Below are 17,531 nucleotides of genomic sequence, written 5' to 3'. Positions count from 1 at the left end.
AGGTTCTTAAATATGACAATAAAGTGTAAATTATCGTAATCAATTAAAATTCTATGCTTACAAATTTTTATACATTATTTATTATATTGCAACTTGAAAGTGGACATTAAAATTTTGTTAAACTTTGCACAATAATGCATATCAGTATAATACAACTATGCATATATTCTTGTTATCATACTTTGTACCATATACATGTAGAGTTATGACATTTTAACTATTGCTACTAAATTATGAATAGAACGCAAATAATATAATGTACAATAATATTGGTAATTTTGTGTATATGATACATAGTGCTAGTAAAAATTTTGTTAACTAATGCCCTTTTTTTTATTTTGTTTCTATATTCGATCGTTTTGTCTGATATCTAATAATCTAAGAAATTACTTGAATACACCTATCTACTTTATTTATCTTTGTACACCAGTAATATGGATACATTGAAGGTACAATAGTATCAAGGACCGTTAAAAAAATGCCTGAAAGTATTTTCTACTAAAAATCATACAGAATACATAAAATAAAATATAAATTCAATTATTTTAACGTTATTGCGTATGCCCAAATGTATTTATGTTTTAAGCATTATTTGTATAAATATATTTCATTTTATTATCGCTCATTACCAGTCAAGAAAAAATACGTTTCATTATTTTCTATGAATACTCCATTATGTTGTATAAAAGAGAAATATATAGTTTATATTATTATTGTGTCAATATTAATAAGTTGTGATAGCCAATGAAGAAACTAAAAGATTTTCTTCTTTGTTGAAAAAATTTGTTAAGATTTCAAAAAGAGTAAATTGATCAGATAGTTTTATAGATTACCATATGAATTGTTTTTTTTTTATACCTGTTTTTTTGCTTAACAGTTTCATGTTTTTCTAGTAATAAATTACTAAAGTAATGCGACAAGATATAGAAAATGTTTAATAGTATTGTGTGAGAAAATCTTCTGCTTTCGATTCTATATGTCAACACGGGGGTGGGCTAGATGTTGGTGCAGTATCAACAGTTTGTGCGGATGATGATGCTACTGTTGATGGTTTATTCTCAGTAGTGAACCTTCGTTTAGCAAACATAAATTGCTCCATTAATCCATGGTGAGCTTCTAGCAGTTCAATACAATGTAGACATGCTGTTTTTGGTAATGGATCATTCATGTTTACCTGTATAACAAAAGAGTAAAATCTTATGCATCTAAATATAAATTATTTGTCAACATTATTACCGTTATATAATTTAAAATAATATTGATAATACAGACTTAATAATTTTATTTTTAAACAATTTTAACGAATAATAATATCACAATATTTTATAAGTGTACAAGAAAAAAGACTTACTAATGTAATATGATATTTTATTATTGTACAACTACTACTGTTGGATGCTCATCATTCATAATCATACATATGAAATATAAATTAAAAAAAGTCGACAAATGTAATTATGTGTACAGTATCTAATGCAACAAATGAAAATTTAATTAAGGATTCTAAGAATGTTAAGATGATAAAAGTAGACTGTGATTTTACCGTAATTGGAAGATAAGCATTTATTTTCTCCGCAAGTTTCATTCTTTCACCCTCTTCGCCGTATATGTGAATCACGAAACGGTTCATCTTACTACAAAGTCTGCATATAAATCCCGTGATCACGGCTTTATCCGTGCTACCCATTTTGATTGTATGCTTGTGTTTATTCTTTTTGATATAGCACTTATCAACACCCTGTGATCCGTCACACACGTCAATAACTTCACACGCAAGTTACTTTTCTATAAAATCTCACAAGATGTTGTGCTTCCTTCAAGATTAAGTTTGTTTATCATAGTTCTGGACACTGGCGCTACTAGCACGGTATTCTACTCTCTCACCAGGACCGTGTACATATATTAAAATGTATATTTCCTCATATTATTGCAAATAGCATACGTGATAGTAACGTTATTATTTTCGTTGAAGTATATTATATTTTGAAGTCGTTTAATATTTTGACAATTAAAAATTGCAGTAAAAACTCAAGAAGATATAACTGAACTTTCAAAAAGATCATTACAGATTTATTTTTCCGATTTAACGAAAGTAATTGTTTGTCAGAAAGAATAGGTTTCCTATTTATTGGTTAAGTTTAATTCGTACAAACAAAATAAAAAAACATTTTATGTTAAAAGATGAAAGTTCACTTTCATATTATCTTAAATTCTTGATATTATAGTTTACATTTCATAATATAATAAATTTCAACGATGATTTCTTATCGGTAAAAACTTAATTGTTTTTGTTCCTATACACTATTATTTACTAATTAATATTACAATCTTATATTTATTGACAGTATGATGTATATTCATTATAAACGATAAAAATCCGGTATTATTGTAGTTATAAAAACGAGAAACATGTTATGATATTCAAATGATTATGATGAAATTGAATATTTTATTGGCACTGTTTTCGTACATCACTTAAGGCAATAATTCTTTTGTTTATAATACTATTGCTGTTTAAAGAGCTCGCATGAATATTTAAAATATCACATCATTTCGATAAAATATGGCGGCGATCAGCTGTCTTCTGTCATAATGACATTCATATTGATAAACAGTAGATTAAGCATTTTTAGGATATCATTTGAATAAGTGTGATCGTGGATTGAGATAATTACGTTAAATCCTTTGTCATTATCATATTGTTTTATGTAAATATAAAGAATTTTGAAAAATAAAAAGATATTCACCGTTGCTCATCTGAAGTAAGCGGCAAGTGAACGCAGCTGCGTAAAAAAGCAATATGGTGACTAACGAATTAATCAACTGTTGAGGATAATCAGGAATACAAATGTTTAATAATATTACCAACTTTTGGGATGGATGGTGGTGAAGTTGAGTGATGAACTTAACGTGATTAAAAGCCTTTCAGAGGCTAAAGAGAGGAAACCATGTGCGATGTGTGTGTTGACTTTCACGACCTTCTGCTCTCCTGTAAGCAAAATATATACAATATCTTTCGTGTTAACCTATTATACTCTGTTGCATGTTGCGAACTTTTACTTTCGCAACGTCAACTAACTATTCAGCGCAAACGATCTAACGATTACATATCGCATAAAAAAGTATCGAATTTATATTTACGTGTAATTTTTTCAGCTATAGTGTTTCGTTTATAGCATTACAATATAACCTTAACTCTTATGTGCAGTCCTAAGGCTTATTGTGTTAACCGATGCACGAATACATACTTTAATATTTGGATGCTAAAATAAAGCCATATTTTATTATATTATGTTATTTAAAGTCGTAATTAATATTAAAATTGTACGACATACCAAAGTAGTCTATAGTAGATGATAAAATGTTTGATTCAAAAAATATTTATTGTACCTACTTCCAACTGTTTTTAATTTTCTAATTTCTATTTTATGTTTAGATGATGAAAGGTCATCGAAGGAACAAGATGGATTGGCCACTCTTTGTATTTCGGATGTGGATATAACACTGCATTATGTTAACCAATGGGTGCAGAGGTCTGATTACATTTTCATTCTCTACAACATATACAATAAATATACAAATGTGTATAGACCTTGAACAACAGTTCTTTAGTTTTATTTTGAAAGAACTGTTTTGTCTTTACCATTTTAGGCAATGTATGTGCTGTTATCGAGAAATAAAAAATTTTGATCGATTTATACGATTAACACAAAGTGTTGTATTATGCACATTGCAACAATTACAAATTATACAACAAAATGGACAGCAGACGAGCGTCGGGAAAACACTACCCAAAAATGAAAAAGAAGAAGAAAAAACAGATGAAGGAAAGGCTGATGATTCAGATTTTGCACAAACAGAGATGCAAACAAAGCAAAATTGGTCTCAACAGGATAGAGAAAAATTATTCCACCTTCTCTCGAAAATATTTTTATTAAATTTTCCTCTTTATATTGCAATGAAGCATGGAGGTGCAATTAATCCTTTGGCTCCTATAAAAGTAACACTATATCATTTATTATCATATGTAAAGATTATATTCGTTTCAGAGAAATTATGTATTATCTTTTATTGTATTTAAAGGATGAAGGAGGATATTGTGAGCCCCACGATCCAGAAGTACCAGCTCCTTTAATTAGGGCAGTTTCCATATTTTGTCATCAAGGTGGCTTTAATTTAATGTCGGCTTGTTTTGATATGGAAAACACTCTGCCTGTTAGTCTTGCACACTCCATGGTTGCAGTGATTTGTAATTTGAAACTTTGGTTAAATTATGGTAGTGTTATTCAGCTGTTTATACCTTTACGCAGTCGTGTTATGAAGTATATGTGTCGTTTAGGAGACAAAGAATTACGCACACTTGCAGTTAGAACAATGGCAGGTAAATTTCACAGTGAATAAGATGTTAGTATTTTAATGTATACATTCTTGTTTTTTTTTTGTTTATTGTAAATTTGTCATTTTTTTTTTAATTTAGATTTCATGTGGAGCGCTGTAAAGGATCCTATTGATGCTGTTTTACCAAGTTTCGATCGCGATGGTTTGGATCTAGCATTTAAATATTTTACTAGTACAACTTTAACTATGAGACTAGCAGGAATAGCTCAGATAAATGCTCATATCACTGCATTCAATGAACTTTGCAATAGCGAAACTGTCGCTGAAGTGGAACAAGTGGGTCACGCATTGGCTGCTTGGTTAACGGAAAATAATATAATAGCTCATATATTTGGACCAAATTTGCATGTAGAGGTTATTAAACAAAGTCACATTGTATTAAGTTTCTTAGCCATGGAAGGCAGAATCGCATCTTCGGACATGGACACCATGTGGCAAGCTGCGCAATTGAAACACTGTGGACGCCCAGTATATGATTTGTTGGCACCCCTAGTAAAACACTTGGCTCCGACTCCAGTACTACATTTATACTCCTTATTAGGCAAATTAGAGCCAAAGGACCACACAGAACAAAGTTTATTCTTGGCATCAGCTTTGATCAAATTTATTTGGACAGCAGGTGGATCAGGTTATCCAAGAGGTTTAACTATAAAAAATAGAGAAATTTTAAGAGGCGCTAGTGGTGTCGGTGGCAGTAGTACTAGTGATCCTAGCGGTATGGATGGAAGTAGTCCGGACGAAGACGAAGAAGAACCTAGTCCTGCTCCATCCGAAGGACCTTCGCCAAGGAAACAGGCAAGAGGCGATAGCAGTGACGGAGAAGGTATGTTGTATACAAAAGCAAGGTTTTCTTTGTCTTTAAATATCTTTAAATTAAGGTATAAATATTAATAGGTCCTTTCAAAGCAAAAAGTGTGGGTACGGCAGTTGTACAGACAAGCTTAAACGAAGCAGAAGGTTCTGCATTAGAAAAATCTGAGTGTAATTCTGAACCGATGAAAGATTCGGCGTGCGCAGTACAAGACGATATAAAAGAGAAACAAAGTGGTTCGGATGCAGAGGCGGATACAGAAAAATCTAATGCAGAAGAAACAATTGCAATGGAAAAGAAAAAAAGAAAAGTCTTAAGGAAACGAAAAAAGCCACAGAAACGTTCTTTAGTTACTATGGATAAAACATTCGAAGACATAGTTAATCAAGAAAGTGGTATAAAAACTAAAGATTTAATGTTGGATATAAAGAATAGAGCGGAGGACGTTTTGAACAATACTTTGGATTCGAGTGGATTAGCGTCTTTAGATGAGCCGAAAGATGTCGATGCGCTCGATCGCGTAAAACAGCAGGCGATGGCTTTAGATCCAAGCGATCAACAAGTTCCAGCAACGGCCGCGCTATTGAGAAGAGCTAATAAAAATAAATACATGCCATTGGTAGGACATAACGTAGATCGGGCCCCAGATTCTGCGGATACTTCGCACGATGAAGACGATAGTGACGTAGCTGGTGTTCTAGCTGCGGCAGATGGACCTAGTGCTGTTATATCTGAACTTGCTGGTTTAGTACACGCGACAGGACCGACATTCTTACCTTCAGGTTTAGATGAAATGCTTTCGGACGAAGAAGGATCTTATAGTAGTAGAATATCAAATAAGAGTGAAAAGAACATGGCAGATTTTGATGGAGAGGAGAGTGGTTGTGAAGAAGAATTAGCTCAATTAGCGGCGCGTCATTTAACGGCTATACAAATGCAAGCTTATCATTCTCATCCAACAATGACAATTAGACGGTCCGTTTGTCGCCCTCCGCAGGTGAGAAGTGTTCGTCAAACAGTTACACGTGTTACTTCCCAATTCAATTTGGATACCGTGTGCAAACCTGGAAGTACATTATTATGGGATCTGTTGCAAGATGATAAAATTGGCCACTTAGGAGAAGGTTTAGCTTTGGAAGCTGAAAAGGCATTATGTAATCTCCTTTGTTTTAATGTTGATCGTTTAATACCTATGAAGTTCATAGAAGGTTCCTTAGAAAACCTTGCGACCAATCGTTCTGTGGTTGTGTCTTTAAGACTATTACCTAAATTACTTGCCAGTTTTCAACAGTTTGGCGCAATGGACGCACACACGATAACTACATGGGCGGATCGTGAACGTGGAATGATGAAACACTTTTTTAATAATCTAAAGACGTATACTAGCACAGGGCCAAAAAATAGTTTGTATTCTCATCAAACGGAAATACAAGTTAGATTACAGTTTTTATCTTCAATTTTTTCACCTCTGGGTTCACCTGATTGTTTTCGTCTAAGCCTTGAACAAGTAGACATATTATGGCAGTGTTTGTCACAAGATCCGACGTGTGCGGACGAACTCTTTAGTTGGCTGCTTAGCCAAGCAAAGTCAACGGAACAACACGCTCTTGGGATGGATACGCTTAAACACTTATGTATGCGCAAGTTACCAAGCTTACCGCCTGAAACTATCAGTATGACTGGCCTTAGTCTTTTCCAACAATTGTGCAACTTGGCTCGTTTAGCTGCCGCGCATTTGGATAGACCTTTGAGAGACGTGGATTCAGTTGGTATGGATTTCTTATGGAGAATCGCTTTGAAAGCTAAAAGTACGGACGTTAGTATGGCGGCTATACAATACTTAAACGGGTATTATATGTCTAGGCAGCTAACACAAGAAGCAGAGTTTGTTTCACAGTGTATGACCCATCTTGCTGCAGCTAGTGCTGATTTAGAAATGAACGAAGAAGCTAGTTTACGTTGCATACAAAGAGCTTTGTTATTGTTGAGAACGCACTTGGAAGCGTTCCGTAAACGGTACGCGTATCATTTACGTCGCTGGGTATTGGAGGGTAGAGGTGCTGGTAGTCACGTAGCTATGAACATTTCGGAGAAGGGACAACAATTAAGAATATTTGTACAACCTGCTGGAATTCCTGAAAAAACAAGTTTTACCCTCCTCAGTACCGATTATGTTGCTGATCTAAGAGCAGAGGTTGCTAAATGGTGGGACGATACGCAAAATAATCAAGAAAAATCATCGACTACTGCGAGTTCGAATCAAAATAACGGATCGGTATTAGGGTCCTTACTTACTGATGGGCCAATTAGAATGATTACACAAGGTCAGGAGTTGACTATCGATTTCGATGAAAAGACATTACAAGAAATGGGCTTCAAGGATGGCCAACTAGTGTTCATTTCTCCCGGTGCCGGTAGAGGTAACGGTACAGGTAGATGTAATAAACGAGATATGGATTCGCCATCCCTTTTGCCACCTCCTCCTCGAGAATCTTTACCGACTCTCTTGTTATTACGACCACAATACTTTGAACAGTTATTTACATTGATGAGGACCTTGAGCGCCATGAAAACGGTCGTTAAAGGAGGACAGGAAATTCCTCATACAAAAGCCCAGGTACTTTCAAGAAGAGTTTGGGATACGTTAACGTTACTACCAACTAGTCCAACTTTACTAAGAGGTTTTCAAAAGTTGGGGGAAACAACTCTGCCAGAATTGTTAGATCCTGCTAGCCCTCAAAAATTGATGTATTCTTTATATATTGTAGAATCTTTAAGTAGACGTAGTACTACGAGTCAGCCTTCTACTGTGAATTCTACATCCTCTACAGCTACTCACGAGGGTGGAGGCGATGCAGACGATAATCATGAAAACAAAGAGAAAGATGTTATTTGGTCTGCATTGTTTGTTCAGCACGGCGGCTTGCGTCATTTGTTCGATATTTTTATGTCTGGATGTTTGGAACAGGGAGATGGTAGCGAGTGGCAGCAGGACTGTCTCGCTAGTCTATTGAAGCAATTGTGTCACTTGGGCGTTGTTAAGGAAGAGAAAAAACGAAGTAAAGCAGACAAGTTGCTTGTACCTAAATTGAGCGAAGCGATGCTTTCGATGATGAATGTTGATGCAGTCATGTCTCGAATAACAAGTATATTAAACGAAGCGTCTTTGCCTAGAGATCCGAATCATTATAAAACAGGACTTTTCGGGAGATCGCAAGTTATACATTATACTATGGCTCTACTTGTTTGTTGGGTACATAGCGACGAAATGGTCAGACAGTATCTTTTTTCATCGTCAGAACCGTTTGGAAAAACTTGGTTACGAAGATTGGTTTTAGAAGATCCCGAGCCAGCGGTGAGAAGAGAAGTTTGTACAGCACTATACAGATTATGTCTAGGCACTACAGGATCTGAAGATGATAATTCGGATATTCCTAGTTTGATGGTGCCCATGCTAAATACTTTATTAGAGCACCTTATGATTGCAGAAGCAATGCAACCCTCACATCGAAAACCGGACTTACCATTATACTTACATTCAGTGCTCGACGATGGCAAAGAACCATACGGACCTGCTTGTAGAGATTACTTTTGGCTCGTTTGTCGATTAGTCGATTCCCTTCCAGAAGAAACTATCAAAGAAGGTTCAGATGACTCCAATTTGACAATAGATCTTGAGGCTTTGGCGTTAAGAGTGATCGATTCTGTTTTAAACAGAGAACATCTCGAGACACGACACAACACCGTGGAAGATGACGGTTTGGTTGGATTATTAAATCTTACTTGCAACATTATGACACACAATCCACCCTGCAAACAGGACAAAATTGGGCAAAACTTATTGCACGAAGTATTCGACTTTTTATTTGCGTTGCCAAATCCTCGGTCAAAACATGTTCCAAAGTGTAAAAGTCAAGTATCTAGATCAGCAGCTTTTGATCTTTTAGTTGAACTTGTGAAATCTGCACCTGATAATTACAGAATTCTTCATGAAAAGTTGTTGGCTCAGCACAAACCCGGCCCTCATTCCCCGTATCCATGGGATTATTGGCCGCACGAAGATGGACGTTCCGATTGTGGGTATGTAGGTCTGACAAACTTGGGTGCAACTTGTTACATGGCTAGTTGTATGCAACATCTGTATATGATGCCGCAAGCACGTGTTTCTATATTGGGCGCCGATTGCAATAGAGCGAATAAACACCAACTCACATTGAGAGAACTACAGAGAATGTTTGCCTATCTTTTAGAGTCTGAAAGGAAAGCTTATAATCCTCGAAGTTTCTGTCGGGTATATACTATGAATCACGAGCCTCTCAACACTGGAGAACAAAAGGATATGGCCGAGTTCTTCATAGATCTTGTATCTAAATTAGAAGAGATGACAGCGGATTTGAAGAATTTAGTGAAAACACTATTCTGTGGTGTCATATCTAATAACGTTGTATCGTTAGATTGTGAACATGTAAGCAGGACCCTTGAAGAATTTTATACAGTGCGCTGTCAGGTGGCCGATATGAGAAATCTTTATGAAAGTTTAGACGAAGTTACGGTGAAAGATACTCTGGAAGGAGACAATATGTATACATGTTCTCAGTGTGGTAAGAAAGCAAGAGCAGAAAAGAGAGCATGTTTTAAGAAATTACCACATATACTGTGCTTTAATACAATGCGATATGCGTTTAATGTGGGAACCATGTTGAAGGAAAAAGTGAATACACATTTTAGTTTTCCACTAAGATTAGACATGTCTGGATATGTTGAGAAAAAACTTCTACCCCAACATTACCAAGAAGAGAAAAAAGCATCGGAAAAGAAAAAAATCGAAGGCGACTGCCAAGCAGGAGTAGATAATGATGTTGAGGAAGAAGAGAAGGAATATTATCAATATGATTTGATAGGTGTAACAGTCCATACTGGGACAGCCGACGGTGGACACTATTACAGTTTCATTAGAGATCGCACATCTCCTAATAAAGATAAGTGGTTCTTGTTTAACGATGCCGAAGTTAAACCGTTCGATCCGAATCAAATAGCAGCCGAATGTTTTGGTGGAGAAATGACAAGTAAAACGTACGATTCGGTTACAGATAAATTTATGGATTACAGTTTCGAAAAAACTAATTCAGCTTATATGCTTTTTTACGAATGGTGCGCTGATCCTGGCGATCAAGCGAAAGAAGAAGAGGCTACCGTGTCCAGTCCAAATGGACGGCAACCTTCTTCGTTGGTTCATAAAAACACTAATAAGCTACCGCCTTTAGAATTGAACAAAGAACTCGAAGATTGGATATGGCAAGATAATATGCACTTTCTGCAAGACAAAAATATATTCGAACATACGTATTTCACATTTATGTGGCAAATATGTGGGTACATACCACAAACATTGCTTTCGGTACAGCCGGATATAACGGAAATGTCAGCAGATCTTTCAACCTCATTTTTTATGGAAACATTTATACATGCCAAGGAAAAGCCGACCATGGTACAGTGGGTAGAACTGTTAACTAAACAATTTAACAGTTCAGCTGGCGCGTGTGCTAGATTCCTCGAAAGGATGGCTGGAGATTCATGGTGGCCGATTCAAATTCTAGTCAAGTGCCCTAATCAGATGGTAAGGCAAATGTTTCAAAGGCTGTGCATTCACGTCATACAACGATTGCGCGTTACTCAGGCAGCTCTGTATCTTGTTTGTGACGAGGAAAATGATATAAATACTTTTGGCACGCGGTCGTGCATAACAAGATTCGTGAGAATGCTTTTGTCCCTCATGGAACACGCGAAACAACATTTGAAACACCTTACCGAATACTTCAGTTTTTTATATGAATTTAGCAAAATGGGCGAAGAGGAAACGCTATTTTTAATTAGAGTACAAGCCATATCGACTATGGTGAATTTTTATCTTGGGCACAAGACACACGAATTCGTCGATGCAGTCAGCGAAGAAGAAGAAGAGGAAGAAATTGTTGCTATGCCGACGGAAAAGTTGAGACCTGCCTCTCTAGACAAAATGATCACTTTGATAGCAACTTTGGTTGAACGTAGCAGAGGGCCTGATCATAGATTGGCATTGTCTCCAGCAGATCTTAGCGCTGTAGCGGGAGGCAAAGGATTTCCCTTTTTATATCAACAAACACGAGACGTTATTAATCTTAATCAGACGCGAAATTTAATTCAGTCTCTATGCCGTTGGAACGATAGATTAGCCATACATATTGTGACAATGATATTCCAAGCTATAACAAAACATACAGACGTGTGTCAACCATTTTTCAAACTTTTAACTTTGTTAACGGAAAGCTCAGGACCAAGTGGATTACCTTGTATGACCCAACTGATTTTGGGCAGAGTATGGGAAGCAGCTAGAGTTGCACCACATGGTGCATTAGAATGGCTAGCTTTAGCTGTAACAAGAAGCAAGCTTGCACATGCTTGGGTGCTACAAGGTTTGGACACGTGGTTGCAACATTTCTTGTTGGAACATTCGAATCAAAGAGTTCGTTCAGCGGCTGCTTTTCTTCTTGTATCGCTAGTTCCCTTGACTCATTTCAGACAGGGCTATCGCAGTGCTCACAGATTAGGTCTAGGATGCAATACATCTAGAGAACTTCAACTATCGCCGGAAGCTACTTTAATCCTGCATCAAATATACACAGCACTTTTACGATTATTGCAACCTGCAAGACATTACATTGATATACAGACTCACGGTACAATGAAACTCACTGCCTACTTTGCATTACTCACATATTGCGTTGTTTCCAAGACAGAAAAATTAATGGTAGGTACAACATAATGTACGTGATAATAACTGTATTACTATAAAAGAATATATTTATTTTCAGTTTGGACAATATTTGAACGATTTGTGGACATTGTTTCATCCGAAACTTTCTGAGCCTAGCATTCCAGTGCATCATAATAAGCAAGCTGTACTATTGTTTTGGTACCACGTTTGCTCAGATTGTCCAGAAAATGTTGCTCTTATACTTCATAATCCGCACATAACTAAAAATATTGCATTTAACTATATACTGTAAGCGCTTCCGTTCCATTTCAATATATTCCCAGTGATTGTATAAATTTTTTTAAGTTATACGTATTTTTTTTTAGAGCCGACCACGAAGATCAGGATGTGGTATTATTTAACAGAGTAATGTTACCTGCTTATTACGGTTTGTTACGACTTTGCTGTCAACAATCGCGCACTTTTACACGACAATTAGCTGCACATCAGAATATTCAATGGGCATTCAAAAACATTACACCTCACCCTACACAGTATTCAACTGTAAGATTTATATATACTTATAGCTTGTTTATGTATGTTCATTTAAGTTTATAGTTATAATATAGCTCTTTATTTCTTTGTAGGCTGTAGATGAACTTTTTAAACTGATGCAATTATTAGTAGCAAGGCATCCTGATCAAACAGAACAAGAAGAATCTGAAATCGCATCATTTAGGAGAGGAACATTGTCTTCATATTTGCAAGGATTAGACGGACGATCATGTTGGGCTACACTTATCTCTGCATTCCGGTATAATGCTTAATAAAAGTGTTTTTTTTAAATCGTTATTAACGCTGTTGAACAACGAATATTAATACATACGTGTATATTTACATACAATCAATACTTTACAGTATCCTTATTGAATCAGATGATGATCGTCTGTACGTTGTGTATAATGGAGGATTGAGTATGGCTTTGGAAGCATTTCATATGTTGCATATCATGTATCATGAAGCCACAGCATGCCACGTTGCTGGAGACCTAGCTGAGTTAATAGCAATTATTGTGGAACTGGTACGGTGCATCAGAACTGCTAGAGAAGGACCTGATGCAAGAAATATATTGGCCAATTGTAAAGAATGGCCAGATATTCTTCGAAAATTAGCAACGTTATTAAATACGTACAATCCCCCGGATATGCGAAACCTTGCTATAGATCTTTTAAAAGAGCTTGTCATGCTCGTTCCTGCTGAAGCTATATTAATTTTAGCACCCTTGCTCTCGCACTGCCATGCAGCGCTTCAAGAATCTCATGCTGCTGTTCCACCTGGTCCATATCTACCACGAAGATCTACTCCATCGGGGAAGATGCCTACTCGGCCTGCTCGACCGATGGTTCAAATGGCAGTACCGCATTCTCAGTTAGAAGCATCAAAAGGAGTGGATCCGGAATACGATAGCGCATTGCTCGAGTTCTATTTACCATATCATGAACTCATTGACGTAATGTGTCGACTAGCAATCAATAATGATTGCATGACGGACACACTAGTCAACTTAAGCGCTATGTTAGGATTCGAAGGTAAATACTATTTGCCATTTAACGGGGTATTCCATCTTTTCGAGTCAGAAATAGGTAATGCTTGTGATAGGATATTTTTTTGACATGTCAAATGAGAATACAACGGTAATGTCTGATTGCAGGTGTTCCATTGCACTTAGCATTATTCCCTAGACTATGGTTAGATGTTCATGCTGCTACACACATAGACAGAAAACATATTGCATCACTTCTATGCTCTTCCTATACGGTGGATTACGTAGATGCTGTGTTACTAGATGAAAGATCATCGTTAGGTGTTCCCGCAATCCATGCCTTTCTTAAGACCTTCTTTCCCAAACTTGCTAATCACGTGTTGACCGAACAAACTTGTTTACTTATTGATAACTTGGTCAGTTCCATGGTGGCAATGGTAGAAGCGGTTGATATTCAAGCGTCTGCGCATAGATTAACTGGAGATTTAAGAGCACTGGCTCTTGTCTATAGTAGTAGTACAAGACTGAAACCACCATCTAGCTTATTACCAGCTTTAGACACGTTGTTATCTCGAACTAGAGCTATTAAAGTTAAAGAATCCAGTTCACCGGAAACGGAAGCACCATCGAAGAAACGTAAGTTTACTGTCAATGAAGACGGCGAAACAACTGATAAAGAATTGCATCTACCAATCTCAGAACTTAACGATCAAAAAAATGTTTCCGACATAGACGTCGAAGAAAAAGACAAAACAGAAGTAAACGATATGACCTCCTCTGATTCTGGAGATGACAAAACCATATCAAGACACAAGAGCAACATCGAAGGAGAAAATATTCCAACGAGTATCAGTACAATATCGCCGAGTTTAATCGATACTGTAACAGCTAACAATTGTACGAATCAATTACGATGTTCGTTAACTAATGTTTCTTGGCTTGAAATGTTGGAAAAGACCATTGTCGATCTCCAAATGATCGTGCAATTACAAACGAAGAGCAACTAATTCTGTACATGTTTTTGAATGGTGCTTTTACCGTAGAAGCATACAATACAGGACTAACTTTATGTGTAACTGTGTGGTTCTTTAAAATAACAAGACGGAAATTCAGTTATACGTTCAAGATCTAGATGGACAAATTTTTAGTGCGTTTGTGTTCTATAAAAAATTTACCACGTACGTATTTAATGCGATTAATTTTCCAAATGTAGACGAATAAGATACTTTTATTGACTTAAGTTATACTAACATATAAAAAAGAAAAATGAGAAAAAAACGAACCATCAATCAGGACTGAAAAATTTTCATTTTATGTAATAAATGTTCGTTAGTGCTGTGAGATTACCTGTCTCTTGGCAACATTCAAGTACACTTTTGTGTGTACAGTAATATAAGCCGCCCAGTATTCATTAACAGGAATTGCGAAAAGCCTTGAGATAGTTTTAGAAATACAATTACAAAAGCTTTGTTAAAACTATAATCATTTTTCTATACTTATCTCAATTTTTGAGAGATATCACAGGGTTCTTTAAATTTTCCAAGGTAAAGTATAATAATAATATTTTTTTTCAATCAGCTTTCATGCTGTGTATGGTAAATATTATTTACACATTGGTTTACAAGCTGCATTAACTTGTCATTGTAACATATTTTCCATCGTATTTTTAATGTGTTTTTAAAATGATTAATCGTGTAATTTATAAACCAGTACTTTTATCACGTAGATCATTGCGTCTTTCCAACCAATTTAAATATAGTAGGCTTATTCTATTACATTCTCTTGTGTTTGAAATATACACAAATAGAGAATACTTTATTTATTTTTCTTTTTTAGGTGAATCACCCTAACGATCCTGGTAGATTTACTTTTGATATCGTGAACGTATTTTATTGCGTTTAGAGTTCACTTCTTTCTACGAAATTTTGTAACATATCCATTTAGGATTTACACAACAGACCGTAATAGTTTCTCTACAGATTTATTCATTAAATTATACCTCGCATATCTTTCGTAAATTCTGAAGTATCGCGAAATGAAAATTTATTACGTATTATTAATTTTCTTTCTTTCCTTTTGTAAAAATGAAATTTTAATTTTCGTTCAAATTGAGAATATCGATTATTTTTTTTTTGTATAATTGTAACCCTACAGAAACTTTTTATTCTAGTGATTAGAAATAAAAAATTATAGCATTCATAACATTAACAGACCGCTATTTCTCTCTCTCTCTCTCTCTCTCTCTCTCTCTCTCTCTCTCTCTCTCGCTTTCTTTCTCTCTCTCTCTTTTGTATAACCGTAAAAAATAAAGATCTCACATCACAAATGAACAGTTGTGAAATTTTTAAAGGGTTCATCAAAAGTAATCAGAGGATCACTCGAAGAAAATTTTTTTGCAACAAATATTTGACCGCAACCGAACTGAAAACATATCCATACGAATCGTTATGTATACGCTTGATTTATGTGCACTGCTTTATTATATTTATTATTACTACGTAGTAACCATACGCTGTTATAAAAGGAAAATTTATATTTGTCATATTTTCGTTTATTTACTAAGTTGTTCTGTGTACAAACCACTTTGCCGCCATTTTTTTGAGAAACTACGTTTCAGAAAAAGTTGTTATAAATATGCTTTAATTTTCGATTCTTTCAATTGTTCTGTGTTCTAAATACAAATACGTGCTAGAATCTTTCAAGGCAGTTTAGCTGCTCGGTAAAATAGTACTTTGAGCAATAAATCTTGTATGTTTCAAGGAATGTATTTCGCATGATTTTCATCGAATCGATATGTTTTCTTCGCGAATTTACTAAAAATATTCTGTTGTACGACAAAATAGATTTCTTGAAATATTTCCACCATAATATTTGAAATACTGTTTTACCCAGGCCTAGTACGTCGTTTAAATAAAGAAATCGTAATTTATTGTATACGCTTGTATACGTAAGAGTATGCAGGCACATATACGCAAATAATAACCAGACGAACGTTCTCGTCATGATTGAGCTTATTGTCAGACGATGGCACTAAAATATATCTCGTCCAGTTTGAAGTTCAGGAATTACTTGAACTTCTACTAAGAAGCTCATTTTCTCAATGTGTTAACGTTATTCATTAATGAGTATTAAGAGAACAAACGAAACATGTTCGGTAAGTTTTACCAAGAACGAAGTAAGTATTCGTATCTGCTTATTTAATATCGCGTAATGTTTCAAATTGTATTTCTACATTCAATGTAATAACGTAATTGTGATCAAAACACTGTGATTAGTGATGTTAGGTCTATTTCTGCTAATTTGCAAAAAAAAAAAAAAAAAATACAAAGGACATATACGGGCGTAACACGTGTCCGTGCACGCACATACATTACAATGAATTTTTACTAAATTAAATACTTTTAATTATTATGTATGGGTAGCAATCTTTTAAGTTCAAGGAAAATCAGAAATATTACAATAACTGAAAATTCAGAAATAAGTTGAAAACAGAAAGAAAGAATGTAAGAAGACGTGTAGGTCGTATAGAAATACATACATGTGAGGGAAGCATTTACATTTTACTTTTAATTATTACAAGTGATAAATGCCTTTGTCTTATGAACGCGTTTCGATAATCTCCATATTTATAAATAAAAAGAAAAAAAAAAAATACGTGCGATAGAACGCTTGAGCTTTCGAGTAATTTAATTCGGAGGTGGTTAAGACTGTATAAAAACATTTGGGGTGTACTATGATACTTTTGACATTTTATCGACCTTCCGAAAATATCGGAACTATTTCGCCAGATTTATATCTCCAGCATGTGTTTACATTTATGTATTCATTTATATACTTAAGGTGTATAGTTTTTGATCAATGATAAATAAACTCTTTTCATTTTAAACTTGTACTGAGGCTCCTATTATTATTGTTTTCAAGATTCTGTACAGAATATTACGGATGATATTTAAAAATAATTTTGTCAATATCGTATTGATTTAATTAATTCGAAGCAATTTCTGTATTATTTTTTATTTTTAGTAGCGTATTTCGCAACGAGATCA

The 17,531-nt window shown here is 35.1% G+C and overlaps 2 protein-coding genes across 2 annotated transcripts; one reads left to right on the top strand and one right to left on the bottom strand.

Annotated features, from left to right (window-relative positions):
- Window positions 1-57: 57 nt before the first annotated feature.
- Window positions 58-2,051, bottom strand: LOC143350384 (uncharacterized). Its single transcript, XM_076782499.1, has 2 exons — window positions 1,544-2,051; window positions 58-1,174 (listed from the first exon to the last, which is right to left on the bottom strand). Exons 1-2 carry the CDS (start codon window positions 1,685-1,687, stop codon window positions 980-982), a joined length of 339 nt encoding a protein of 112 aa, XP_076638614.1. The 5' UTR covers window positions 1,688-2,051; the 3' UTR covers window positions 58-979.
- Window positions 2,052-2,613: 562 nt separating this feature from the next.
- Puf (ubiquitinyl hydrolase 1 puf) lies at window positions 2,614-17,361 on the top strand. The gene is made up of 12 exons (XM_076782407.1): window positions 2,614-2,991; window positions 3,437-3,533; window positions 3,652-4,000; window positions 4,084-4,381; window positions 4,478-5,221; window positions 5,293-11,996; window positions 12,061-12,251; window positions 12,329-12,506; window positions 12,590-12,756; window positions 12,861-13,531; window positions 13,654-14,121; window positions 14,218-17,361. Exons 1-12 carry the CDS (start codon window positions 2,949-2,951, stop codon window positions 14,490-14,492), a joined length of 10,185 nt encoding a protein of 3,394 aa, XP_076638522.1. The 5' UTR covers window positions 2,614-2,948; the 3' UTR covers window positions 14,493-17,361.
- Window positions 17,362-17,531: the final 170 nt, after the last annotated feature.

Source organism: Colletes latitarsis, chromosome 14, assembly GCF_051014445.1.
Source record: "Colletes latitarsis isolate SP2378_abdomen chromosome 14, iyColLati1, whole genome shotgun sequence".
In the NCBI taxonomy this organism is placed as follows: domain Eukaryota; kingdom Metazoa; phylum Arthropoda; class Insecta; order Hymenoptera; family Colletidae; genus Colletes; species Colletes latitarsis.
This window is presented reverse-complemented; position numbering and strand designations above follow the sequence as displayed.

Bases quoted from the DNA above. Each gene is read 5' to 3' on its own strand.
- Puf (XM_076782407.1), top strand. From the start codon at position 2,949: ATGTGCGATGTGTGTGTTGACTTTCACGACCTTCTGCTCTCCT. The intron at 11,997-12,060 runs GTAGGTACAACA...ATTTATTTTCAG, and splicing joins CCAAGACAGAAAAATTAATG to TTTGGACAATATTTGAACGA. The intron at 12,252-12,328 runs GTAAGCGCTTCC...ATTTTTTTTTAG, and splicing joins ATTGCATTTAACTATATACT to AGCCGACCACGAAGATCAGG.
- LOC143350384 (XM_076782499.1), bottom strand. From the start codon at position 1,687: ATGGGTAGCACGGATAAAGCCGTGATCACGGGATTTATATGCAGACTT. The intron at 1,175-1,543 runs GTAAAATCACAG...TTTGTTATACAG, and splicing joins ATGCTTATCTTCCAATTACG to GTAAACATGAATGATCCATT.